At 39.3% G+C, this 12,551-nt stretch overlaps 1 protein-coding gene across 1 annotated transcript in view; it reads right to left on the bottom strand.

The window, feature by feature from the left end:
- Positions 1-6,016: 6,016 nt before the first annotated feature.
- LOC104991344 (Fc receptor-like protein 2) overlaps positions 6,017-12,551 on the bottom strand; it is a 15,180-nt gene continuing 8,645 nt past the window's right edge. The window contains exons 6-8 of the mRNA XM_010843762.1: positions 11,913-12,191; positions 7,296-7,616; positions 6,017-6,039 (exon numbers count right to left, since the gene is read on the bottom strand). Of these exons, the coding sequence (XP_010842064.1) occupies positions 6,017-6,039; positions 7,296-7,616; positions 11,913-12,191 (623 nt within the window). The remainder of the gene's footprint in view (positions 6,040-7,295; positions 7,617-11,912; positions 12,192-12,551) is intronic.

Genomic DNA, 12,551 nt, shown 5'->3' with positions numbered 1-12,551 from the left:
ATATATGTGTGTCAGTCCTCATCTCCCAGTTTATCTCACCTCCTCCTTTAGAAGCAATCTCCACAGAGGTCTCAGCCAACTCCCCTAGATAACTTGGACTGGGGTGTTCTCTCAAAGTGGTCCTGAGGTGGAGTGAAGGGGCCTGCTTCTATACCCCAGTGGTGATCAGCCACTGGATACATTACTATGGGAAAGGAAAGCGATCTTGAATACAATGGAGCACGGGCTCTAGAGTCCACAGATGGGCTCTAGGGTGCATGGGCTTCAGTAGTTGCAGCACTCAGGTTCTAGAGCATAGGCTCAAGTTGCTCTGTGGCATGTGGGATCTTCCTGGATCAGGGGCGTCTCCTGCACTGTCAGGCAAATTCTTTACCACTGAGCTGCCAGGGAAGCCCAGGACCTATCTGCTTTCAAGCAGAATCCTATTTCCAAGATTAAAACAGAAAAAGAATAAACAGATATATTAGCCCCCCTCTTCTCAGCTCCAGTCTGGCAGACTGGTCCCTCTGACACTGATTACACGAGTCTGGAATTATTGGTGTTCTTCCTATAGCCTGTGACATTCTCATTCTCTCTCTGACATCACTACACCAGAGTCTTTTTTTCCCTCTATTCCCAGAATGTGAAGCTCCTGGGTCTTGCTTCAGCCTTTTACCCGAGCTGTGCCATTTTTTCAGAAGCTGGAGTGAAGTTGGGTTTCTTACAGCTAGAAGAATCTGGTGCTTTAACTACTCCATAGACTGTGTGTGTATGTGTGTGGTGCACATGTGCACGCTCAGTTGTATCCAACTCTTTGGGACCCCATGGACTGTAGTCTGTCAGGCTCCTTTGTCCATGGAATTTTCCGGGCAAGAATACTGGAGTGAGTTGCCATTTCCTTCTCTAAGGGATCTTCCTGACCCAGGGATCAAACACACGTCTCTTGTGTCTCCTGCATTGGCAGGCAGTTTCTTTACCACTGAGCCACCTGGGAAGCCGATAGATAACTAGTATCTGAATATATATCTATACCTATATAACTGCACCACTTTGCTGTACACCTGAAACTAACACATCAGAAATCTACTATACTTCAAGTAAAAAATGGGCAAGCACTTATTTCTTAGAAGAAGCCTAAAAGGCTAACAAGAGCATGATAATTAGAAAAATGGAAACAAAAGTGCCAGTAAGATCTCTCTTTATACCCACTTAGTTGGCAAAATTTAAAGGGTTAATTAATTGGCTAATTAATTAACTCATGCCAAAGACTGCTTAGTTTCAGGGTGGCTCAGTTAATAAAGCAACTGCCTGCAATGCAGGAGACCCAGTTTCAATCCCTGGGTCATGAAAATACCCTGGAAAAGGGAATGGCAACCCACTCTAGTATTCTTGCCTGGAGAATTCCAAGGACAGAGAAGCCTGGCAGGATACAGTCCATGGGGTTGCAAGGAGTTGGACATGACTGAGCAACTAACACTTTCACTTTTCAAAGGCTGCTTGGGATGTCAGATTAGGGAATGGTCTTGCACTTCTGGGGGCAGTAGCAATTTGGGGGACCACCTGGCATTACTTGTTGCATTAATCTCACTCTCAGATATATATTCAGAGAAATTCTCACACATGTCCTTGGTGGAACATGACAAAGGAAGTTAGTCAGTGTCTGCAGTTAGTGACAAGATGGGGATAATCTAGGTGTCCGTCACTGGGGGATTAGATACGGACAGTGTTGTGGAATAATGTGCAGAAGTTAGGAGCAATGAACTAGATGTACACACAGTAACATGCATAAATTAAAAAAAATAGCACCAAGAGAAAAATGGAGAAACAGCATAGGCAAACAAAAAAATTAGGCTCACCACAAATAATGCACGTAAGTGAAGGTAACACATCAAATGCATTAGAATCGTTGGAGACCAAGAAATGAGAAGAGCACCTAAAGATACAGGCCTATGAGTAAAGAAAGCTAGAGAAAATACGTATGGTCCCACTATGGGAGTGAGCCATGAACTGAGGAGTGTGATTAACTCAGCATCCGAGGTTACAAAACAAAGAGGAAGGAAAGCAAAAGGAAACAAAAAAATGAAGAAAGTAATAAGAGAAAATGTAGAGTGAAAAGGCAAACAGTTAATAAAATAAATTTTGTATCCAGTACAAAACCAAAACTCAACTATATGTTACATTAACACAACATTATAAATCAACTATACTTGAATAAGATTAAGTTAAAGCAAAAAACAAACAAAAACCAAACAAAAAGCCCTATATGTTATATATAAGGGATATATCTAAAGGAAAGTCACTCAGAAAGTTAGAAGTGCAAGATTGGACAGAGACATATCAAGGCAGACAACACTGAAAGAAAGTGGAAAAGGCTAAGATATATGAGAAAGCTCTAAGCTCATAAATCTTTGGAAGTAAATATCATGTCATCAAAATATCAATACTTGGCACATGGACTGCAGGAAATGGAAGGAGAAATAAATTTAATGACAATGACAACAACAAATGACACCTGTAGACCCACAGTAGATCAAGCAGATTAAAAAGTAAGGGTGCATATGAATCAAATAATATGATTAATAAGGAATTCATAATAAATATACATTGACTCCAGTAACAGGGAATTCACTTTCTTTTAAGTACTCACAGATGATCTACCAAAATTGAACGTATTTTAGGTCACAAAGAAAACCTTAAAAAATTATAAATGCAATCAATTATTTTTAAAAATCACAAAATTAAGGGAAAATCCTTTCACCAGGCAAGTAAAAAATTTCCTATTTTGAAACATTTTTGAGGTCAAGGAGAAAATAAAACTGATATTACAGACTTGATAACAATTATGACCAAAACACTACCTATCAAAACTTAAGAGACATGATTAAAACAGGTCTTTAAACAATTGGAAAAAGTACCAACAAGGAAAAATAAAAATAAATTAACTAGGCATAAATTAACTAAGGACTTAGAAAAATATCACCCAAACCAATGAAGATAAAAGCAGACATTAATGAATAAATCAAACAGAAAACCCAAGCAGAATATAGGAATACACTCAAAAGCTTTTCTATTAAAAAATAGATAAACCACTGAATAGGCTAATCAAGAAAGAAGGGACAATGAATTAAACATACATCTTTTGAAAACCTATATTAAATGGATGACTTTCTAGGAAAATATAAATTACCATTTTTTTTTTCAAGAAGAGAAGGTTAAATAAACAGAAAAATAATAGTGAAAAAAATTGAGAACATTATTGGAGAGCCACATCTCCAAACATATCAAGCCAGATGGTTTCACTCACTAATATCTTTTAGTCTTCAAGATGATAGATTTAGTAGTATTTACATCTTTTTTTAGCAATCACAGAGAAAGAAATCTTTCAAAATAAGAAACCAACACAGCATTCATCCAAGCTTTTCAAAGTGTAAAAAACTACAGACATATCCTCATTATGAATACCTATGCAAAAATCTTACATAAGATAAAATAATCTTATAAAAATCTTACATTTGATAAGATATCAAATGTAATTCAGCAGGATATTAATATACATCACAACCAGGTAAGGCTGTGATAATTATTCATTATAAGGAGAACTGTTGACAAATAAATATATCTTTTCAGTTTTCTTCTTCCCATATCCACTCAGATTCAAAATTTAGTTATTAATTTCTAAAAGAAATCACTCAAATATTTTTTGAGATCTAGGCAACCAACTCTAGTATTCTTGCCTGGAGAATCCCATGGATAGAGGAGCCTGCCAGGCTACAGTTCATGCAGTCGCAGAGAGTCAGACATGACTGAGTGACTAACACTTTCACTTTCAGGCATTACTGAATTTTGGGGGACTCATAGGATGGGTTACATCATGGAGCATGTGGCTTTTTCCTTTTCTTCAGTTTTCACACCCAAATCTTTTTTTTTTTTTTATTTTAAATTTTATTTTATTTTTAAACTTTACAAATTGTATGTTTTGCCAAATATCAAAATGAATCTGCCACAGGTATACATGTGTTCCCCATTCTGAACTCTCCTCCCTCCTCCCTCCCCATCCCATCCCTCTGGGTTGTCCCAGTGCACTAGCCCCAAGCATCCAGTATCGTGCATCGAACCTGGACTGGCAACTCGTTTCATACATGATATTTTACATGTTTCAATGTCATTCTCCCAAATCTTCCCACCCTCTCCCTCTCCAACAGAGTCCATAAGACTGTTCTATACATCAGTGTCTCTTTTGCTGTCTCATACACAGGGTTATTGTTACCATCTTTCTAAATTCCATATATATGCGTTAGTATACTGTATTGGTTGTTTTTCTTTCTGGCTTACTTCACTCTGTATAATAGGCTCCAGTTTCTTTCTTTCTTTTTTTTTTTTTATCTGTTTCTTTTTTTTTTAATTTTTAAAATTTACATAATTGTATTAGTTTTGCCAAATATCAAAATGAATCCGCCACAGGTATACATGTGTTCCCCATCCTGAACCCTCCTCCCTCCTCCCTCCCCATACCATCTCTCTGGGTCGTCCCAGTGCACTAGCCCCAAGCATCCAGTATCGTGCATCGAACCTGGACTGGCAACTCGTTTCTTACATGATATTTTACATGTTTCAATGTCATTCTCCCAAATCTTCCCACCCTCTCCCTCTCCCACAGAGTCCATAAGACTGTTCTATACATCAGTGTCTCTTTTGCTGTCTTGTACACAGGGTTATTGTTACCATCTTTCTAAATTCCATATATATGCGTTAGTATACTGTATTGATGTTTTTCCTTCTGGCTTACTTCACTCTGTATAATAGGCTCCAGTTTCATCCACCTCATTAGAACTGATTCAAATGTATTCTTTTTAATGGCTGAGTAATACTCCATTGTGTATATATACCACAGCTTTCTTATCCATTCATCTGCTGATGGACATCTAGGTTGCTTCCATGTCCTGGCTATTATAAACAGTGCTGCGATGAACATTGGGGTACACGTGTCTCTTTCCCTTCTGGTTTCCTCAGTGTTCACACCCAAATCTAATCAAGATACTCAGCAGAACAAAAGACCTCACGAATCAAGATTTTCCTGAGGACAGATCAAGATGGCGGAAATAGTCAAACATGAAGCTCACCTTCTCCCACATAACATCAAAAATGTATCTACTTGTGGAATGATTCTCACAGAATATATACTGAATGCTGGCAGAAAACCTCAGACTTTCAAAAGGTCAAGAACATCTCTAAGTAACCCGGTAGGACAATATTCTCCTGAGAGATTAGCTTTTGTGAACACACACACACACACATGTATAGTTGTTGTGAAAACACACACACAGGAAATTAGTGTTAATGGAATGTTACTATTGCATTTTTAAATTTAATGAATAGTATAAAATAATATGTAGCTTGCAGTAAAATAAACTAAAATATACATATTCATTCATATATATTTATAAAACATTTTAGAATTATCAGAATATTAGAATATTAACAGGAGTTACTTCTGAGTGTTAAAATATTGGCTGATTTTTCTTTTTTGTATACTATTCTTTTTATAATGTTTTTTTTTTTAATTAAAAAATATTTTAAAAAGAAATTAGAGCTACTTTCTTCCCAAGTCACTTGGAAACAAAATCAAATACCCACATTTTCTTTTGTCTGTTTTACATGCACATATTTTGTAGCAGATGTAGGGCCCACTTCAATCAGTTCCTTGCTTGTTTCATCCCAGGAGCTGCTATATCTGCTTAAGGAGACAGTATTGGGATCCCCAGGCAGTTCTGGAAGAGACTGGAAAAGCCAGGACCAGGCCAAGGTGTCAGTATAGAGGGAGACATTCTCTGAGCTTGACTTCTTGGGAGCTGGGTTTTGCCCCAGATGTAGGCACAGTTGATGCTTTGGCTCAGAAGAACAATTTAGAATCCTGCTGAGGGGTCAAGCAAGCCACAGGTAAAGCATTAAGGTCTGTCCAGAGCCACTGGGTCACCCAGGGCTGGGAGGTCAAAAAAGTAGAGATTTTGAGGTCTGCGGGCCTCCAGTCTCCATATCTTCAAAAAGAACTAGGCTTGAATGCTGTAGAGAAAAGGGAATAGGTGGTAAGGAGAGGAAGAGCCAAAAAGGGCTCTGGACAAAAAGGCCCCAGACAAACTCATGGGGTCTTCCTGGAGAGGTGAGGTCCAGGATATGGAGGAGGGCCAACTCAGTTCCAGACCTCTCCTTTCATGGAGACCATCCAAAATCAGCAAGTGGTAGAAGGCCCTGGAGACTTCTTCCCAGATTTTGCTCTTCACCACAGATCTTTATGAATGCTGAGTGTTTGATCTCTTCCCAGCTCTGTAACTGGACCAGGTATTATTCCATTTTCCTGACAGAGACCATAAGCTTCAGAGAAGTTTGATGCTTATAGGGCTGATAAGTGGGGGAGGCAGGACTCAAGCTCTGTATTAGCTGACACCAAATCCTGGATCCTTTCCAGTTTCCAAAGCTGATTCCATTTCCCTGAATGAGCCACAGGCCTTTAGATATTCCTAAAACTGGACATTGGCTCAATAGTTCTAAAAGCTTCTCACCACCTCTGGAAGGATGCCCCGGAAGTTGGGGTGCTCCACCAGAGACATGATCTGGGGCTGGGCCTGAGGTAACAGTCCCACTGGCTTCTGCTCTAGTCACAGGCTCAACAGAATCTTTGGGAAATGCAGTGGACTTTATTTTACTTCTACCATCAATTTGTGGCCTGATTTCCTTGAAGACCCAGAGTCTTTCTGACATGCCTCGCATTCCCCACTCCCTGTCTCATTAGAATCCAGGGAAGGAAAAAGCACTTGCATCTTCCCTACCAAGCACTCCTCTTATTTGGGGATTTGTTTTGATGAGTAGAGGCATTTCAGGGAGAGAGTACAGTAGAGCTGATGGGATTAGATTAGAACACAGAACAATCTAATCCCATCAGCTCCAATCAATCTATATTGCTTAGAACAATATAAGCAGTGTGACCTCGATTAAAATCACTCAAACTGTAATTTTATGGTTTCATAATTATTCTCCTGGCATTATAGCCAAACTCATGGCCATGAAAATGCCAATATCTTGTCTTTCAAAGTGGCAGATACAGGCTACTAACAGAATGTATAGGAGAGTCCTTTATAATTCTTGACTGCCTAATATGAACTAATGGTGTTCTCCTGACCACATGCTAATGTAGAATGAGTGAGTGGTTCTGAAGGCAGCAGGAGCAACAGTGACTAGCAAGATGAGCTGGAGGCAGCACAGAGAAGGGCCTTGAAGTAGAGTAAGACGGTTCCCATTCACCAGGCCCCGCCATCACCTACCTTCACACACTGTGCCTGCATCTTCATCGTGCCCACAGTCAAAGGTCTCAACCTGCTCACATTCAGCCAGTGTTTCTTCTGTCCCATTGCACAGGGCTACCTGAATAAATACAGGCTGGTCCTCTTCTGCCACTGGCAGATACAACATGCCTGCAGGTGCGTGCTTTGCTGCTCCACAGCCCAGCTCCCGGCACACCACGGCCACATCCTTCATGTCCCAGCCGTCATCACACACAGTGCCCCAGCGACCTTCCTTTTCCACCTCCACTCGCCCTTCACAATGGTGGGGACCATTCATTAAGCGTACTTTAGGTGGAAATTCTGCGAACAGAAGGGGTCAGAGCACACTCAGAAATGTCCTCTTAGGGCAGCTTCCAGTGTTAAGAGAGGTTGTTTGATAGTGGTGGTGGTATGTGGTATGAGGCAGAGGACTTGGTAAATCAGGAATCACCAAGCTTTGCTCTATCCCATGCCATTACCATCTCCTAAAACATCCCACCCCACCTAAGGCCCCCACTCAAAGTCATCTGGGAAAAGGCCTTTCTTTCTGAAAACAAGGGAATACAGGCAGATAGAAACTTATGGCTTGATTTTTATGAGCTCAAAAAGATCTTAGAAAAAGAGGAGTCCAGAATCAGGTCTTTCCTAAAAATGGACATTGAGACTTGGAATAAAGAAAGGCCTAGAATAGGTCAATTGAGTTACTCAGTTTTCTTTTGCTCCACTCTGTTGCTGACTTCACCAGTCACAGGCCCATATTCTCTGTAGAGGAAAAGGATGAAGACATCACATGCACTGGTTAATCTCTATTTATTTGTTTTTTGTTGTTGTTGTTTTATTTTTTGCTTCTTAAACTGGAGTAATTGTTTTTAATTTATTTATTTAAATTGAAGGATAATTACAATATTGTGTTGGTTTCTGCTATACATCAATATGGATCAACTGTAGGTATACAAATGTCCCCTCCCTCTTAAGTCTGCCTCCTACCTCTCACCCTGTCCCACCCCTCTAGGTTGTCACAGAACCCCAGTTTGTGTTCCCTGAGTCATATAGCAAATTCCCATCAGCTATTTATTTCACATACATTAGTGTATATGTTTCCATGCTACTCTCTCCATTCGTCCCACCTTCTCCTTCTTACCTGCCCCTGCCCCGTGTCTAGTCTGTGTCTAAACTGGAGTAATGTTTAAAGAGACTCTTTTCTCAGGTACATGAACACCAATGTTCACTGCAGCATTATTTACAAAAGCCAAGACATGGAAGCAACCTAAATGTCCATTGACAGATGAATGGATAAAGAAGATGTGGTTACATACATACAATGGAATATCACTCAGCCATAACAAAGGTTGGAATAATGTCATTTGTAGCAACATGGATGGACTTAGAGATTATCATACTAAGAAAGACAGATATCATATAGTGTCACTTATACATGGAATTTCAAAAAAAAAAGCTACAAATGAACTTATCTACAAAACAGAAATAGAATCACAGACATAGTAAACAAACTTATGGTTACCAAATGGGAAAGTGGTGGAGGCATGAATTAGGGGGTGGGAATTAATATATTCACACTGCTATACATGAAATAGATAACCAACAAGGGCCTACAGTAAAGCACAGAGAACTCTACTCAATATTTTGTAATAACGTGTAAGGGAAAAGAATCTTAAAAGGAATATAAACAGAATCACTGTGTTGTATGCCTGAAACTAAAATGACCTTGTAAATCAACTATACTTCAATTAAAAAAAAATTAGGGACTTCCCTTACAGTACAGTGGTTAAGACTCTGTGCTTCCACTGCCGGGGATGTGGGTTCAATCTCTGGTCAGGTAACTAAGATCCTGCACATCACGTGACTCAGCCAAATTTCTTTTTTTAATTAAAAATTTTTTAAAATAATTAAAAAGAAACTCTTTTATTTGGGATATGTAGCAGAAAGGAGGGATATAAGACTGAAGATGTCAGTGGTCAGCTCTGCCTTTCTGAGAAGTTAGTGGAGAAATGCAGAGGAAAGAGGGGAGGCAGAGACAGAACCCTTTGCTAGACACACATTAAGCCATGTCCATTCCTGACCCCTTCCACCAACTTTACTATTTTTTTCTGGCCCAAGCCTGTTTGTATGGGATTCCTGTCATTTGAAACAAAAATGCCCCATTTTACACAGTCAATTACCAAGTTCATGACAAAGCCCCTATAAAAAGCTAAGTTTCTAAGAATTATAAGTAATAATGTGAATATGATTCTCAAAAATTAATGGCTTGAAAAGAGCAAACATATGTAAGACTCTATAGAAACTGAATACATCAAACAACTTGCTTAATTTAATAGAAAAATAAAAACTGAACTTTGCATATCCTAAATAGAAAATTCACATTCTTTTCAAATTCCATTTATAGCATTTAGAAAAAATGTTAACTGCATGTTATTTCAAAAGACATTATTAGTAAATCCCCAAGTGATACAGGCCATATTCTTTGATAAAATTTAATACAGAGATAAAAAAAAGTTTTCAGAAAAGAAATTTATAAGAATCTTAAAAAGTGTATAAATGAACTTATCTACAAAACAGAAAGAGAGTTACAGATGTAGAAAATAAGTTTATGGTTACCATGGGGTAAGTGAGGGAGGGATAAATTGGAAGATTGGGATTGACATATACACACTATTATATATAAAATAGATAACTAATAAGATCTACTGTTTAGCACAAGGAATTTGACTCAATACTTTGTAATAACCTATATGTGAAAATAATCTAAAAAACAGTGGATACATGTACATGTATAACTGGTTGGGGCTTCCCAGGTGGCAAAGTGGTAAAGAACCTGCCTGCCAATGCAGGAGATGCAAGGGACGCAGGTTTGATCCCTCAGTCAGGAAGATGCCCTGGAGGAGGTAATAGGAACCCATTCTGGTATTCTTGCCTGGAGAATCCCCATGGACAGAGGAGCCTGGTGAGCTACAGTCCATAGGGTGGCAAAGAGTAGGACACAACTGAAATGACTTAGCACGCATGCATGCACAAGTGGTTCACTTTGCCTTATACCTGAAACTAACATGACATTGCATATCAACTATACTCCAATAAAAATTAAAAAAAGAAACTAATAAAAGAGGATAAAAATATATTCATAAGAAATTATTAAGTTTCAGGCTATAAAATTAAGTGAAACACAAATTTTACATACTTTGGAAATTAAATGAAAATATTATACATCAAAATCTGTAGGATGAGATGAAAGTGGTACTTACAAGAAACTATATAGTTTTAAATTCACTTATTAGGAAACAAAGATGAAAAATGAATAAGCATTTGCTTAAGAAATTAAAGAACCACATAAAATAAACGGAAAAGAAAGAAAGATATATTGAAGATAAAGGAGAAACAAATGAATCAGAAAACCAAAACTCAAATATATTTGAATAAAAAAACTAAGCCTGGTTCTTTAAAAAGAGCAATAAAATCGACAAGCATATGGCAAATATGATTAAGAAAAAGAGATCACACAAACTGGAAATGAGAAGAGAGCATAAATGAATATATAAAGGCTGTTTCAAAATTAGATGAGAATACTATAGACAACATTCTGTGATAAACTTAGGTATAATCGTCCAGATTATTTTAACAAGGAATAGAAAATTTGAAGACTAATAAAAAGGATTTAAGAAGCTCAGAATGTTGTTTGGGCTAGTTCCAAAGACTTTGCAAATAGATAATTCCAATACTGTTTCAAACTGCTGCAGAGCATAGAAAATATGGAAAACATCTGAAAACATTCTTATGTGGCAAACCTATCCCTGAAACCAAAATTAGTGCAAAAAAGAAAACTCATAAATAAAGATGCAACATTTGAAATAAATATAATGACTGAGAAGGGTTTATAGCAGGAATTCAACGATTATTTCATATTAAGAAACTTATTAAGGCACTTCTCCACAATAATAAATTAAAGGGAACAATATTATATATACAGCCATCATTTTTAAATAGTGGCAAGGAGCAGTTTTTCAATTCTGTAATTCTTGCCTAAAGTTTCATCTTTGCACCTACTCGCTGTGTGACGGTGGGTAAGTTACTTATTCCAAATATCATTTCCTCATTTGTAAAATGAGAGTTGTCAATGGACATTAAATGAGATAATCCTAGTAAAGTTTTGAATCCTGCTGCTGCTGCTGCTAAGTCGCTTCAGTCGTGTCCAACTCTGTGCGACCCCATAGACAGCAGCCCAGTAGAATCTGGTTTGTTCATGGGGATTTCACTGTTTCCTTGACAAGGTTTGGTTGTAGCTCCTTGCTCGCCGAGAGCTCTGAATATGCAATCATCTTTGTCTCCTCTCTCCATGCTTCACTTACCCCACTCCCAGGGCTGACTTGATCCTAGTGCAGCATCTATTTCATACCTATCTGATGATGTAAGTGAAAGGGAAACCGGAAGGCCAGCGATGCTGCTGTTCAGACCAGCGAGAAGGAGAGACAGGGAGAGCTGACAGCTTCTTTTGTCGAACTCCGATTCCTCGAGGGAGAGGAAAACCCATGGAAAGGACACACAAGCCACCGTTTGGCATAACGGCAATCAGTGTTCTGGAAGGAAGCTTTGGACTTGTCCTACCTGCCACGTGGAGTACCGCCACGTTACTGCGCTGGGCCCCCAGGCCGTTGTTGGCCTCACAAGCATAGGTCCCAGAATGCCTTGCGGTCACAGCTAGGTTGAAGGAAGCTCCGCCTCCAAAAGGCGCCGAGGTGTGCCCCAGGGGAACATTTTCATGATAAAACCGGTACAGAATCGGGGGAGATGCTCTCTTGTCCTCACAGCGAAGCTCCACCACATCCCCAGTCAAGGCCTGGGCCCCAGGAACACTGAAGGTGAGGACAGGACGTGACACTGGAACTGATAAAGGGCGGTTCATCAGAGAGGGTCTCTTGTGCGGGCCCAGACTTATAACCCACTCTCTCTATTCTCACGGTATCCACACAGTACCTCTCAAGCCCTGGGGTTTCTTCCCACTCTGGCACCTTCTGATCTAACGCTGCAGAGACGGTTCCCTATGGCGCTTTGACAATTTCCGGGGAGGAATTCTGGAGACCATACGTCTGACCGAGCCTCATAGCCTTCTTCCTGGCTCCCCTTGCCATCGTCCTTCGGCTCTTCTGCCCCTCTTGTCACTGCTACCGCTGCCACCATCGTTGCAATAACAATCCTAGCATGTTAATGGTTTCCTAACCTCTTCACAGCCCTGATTCTTATCCT

The sequence above is a fragment of the Bison bison genome, unplaced genomic scaffold, assembly GCF_000754665.1.
Source record: "Bison bison bison isolate TAMUID 2011002044 unplaced genomic scaffold, Bison_UMD1.0 scf7180017864186, whole genome shotgun sequence".
NCBI lineage: Eukaryota > Metazoa > Chordata > Mammalia > Artiodactyla > Bovidae > Bison > Bison bison.
This window is presented reverse-complemented; position numbering and strand designations above follow the sequence as displayed.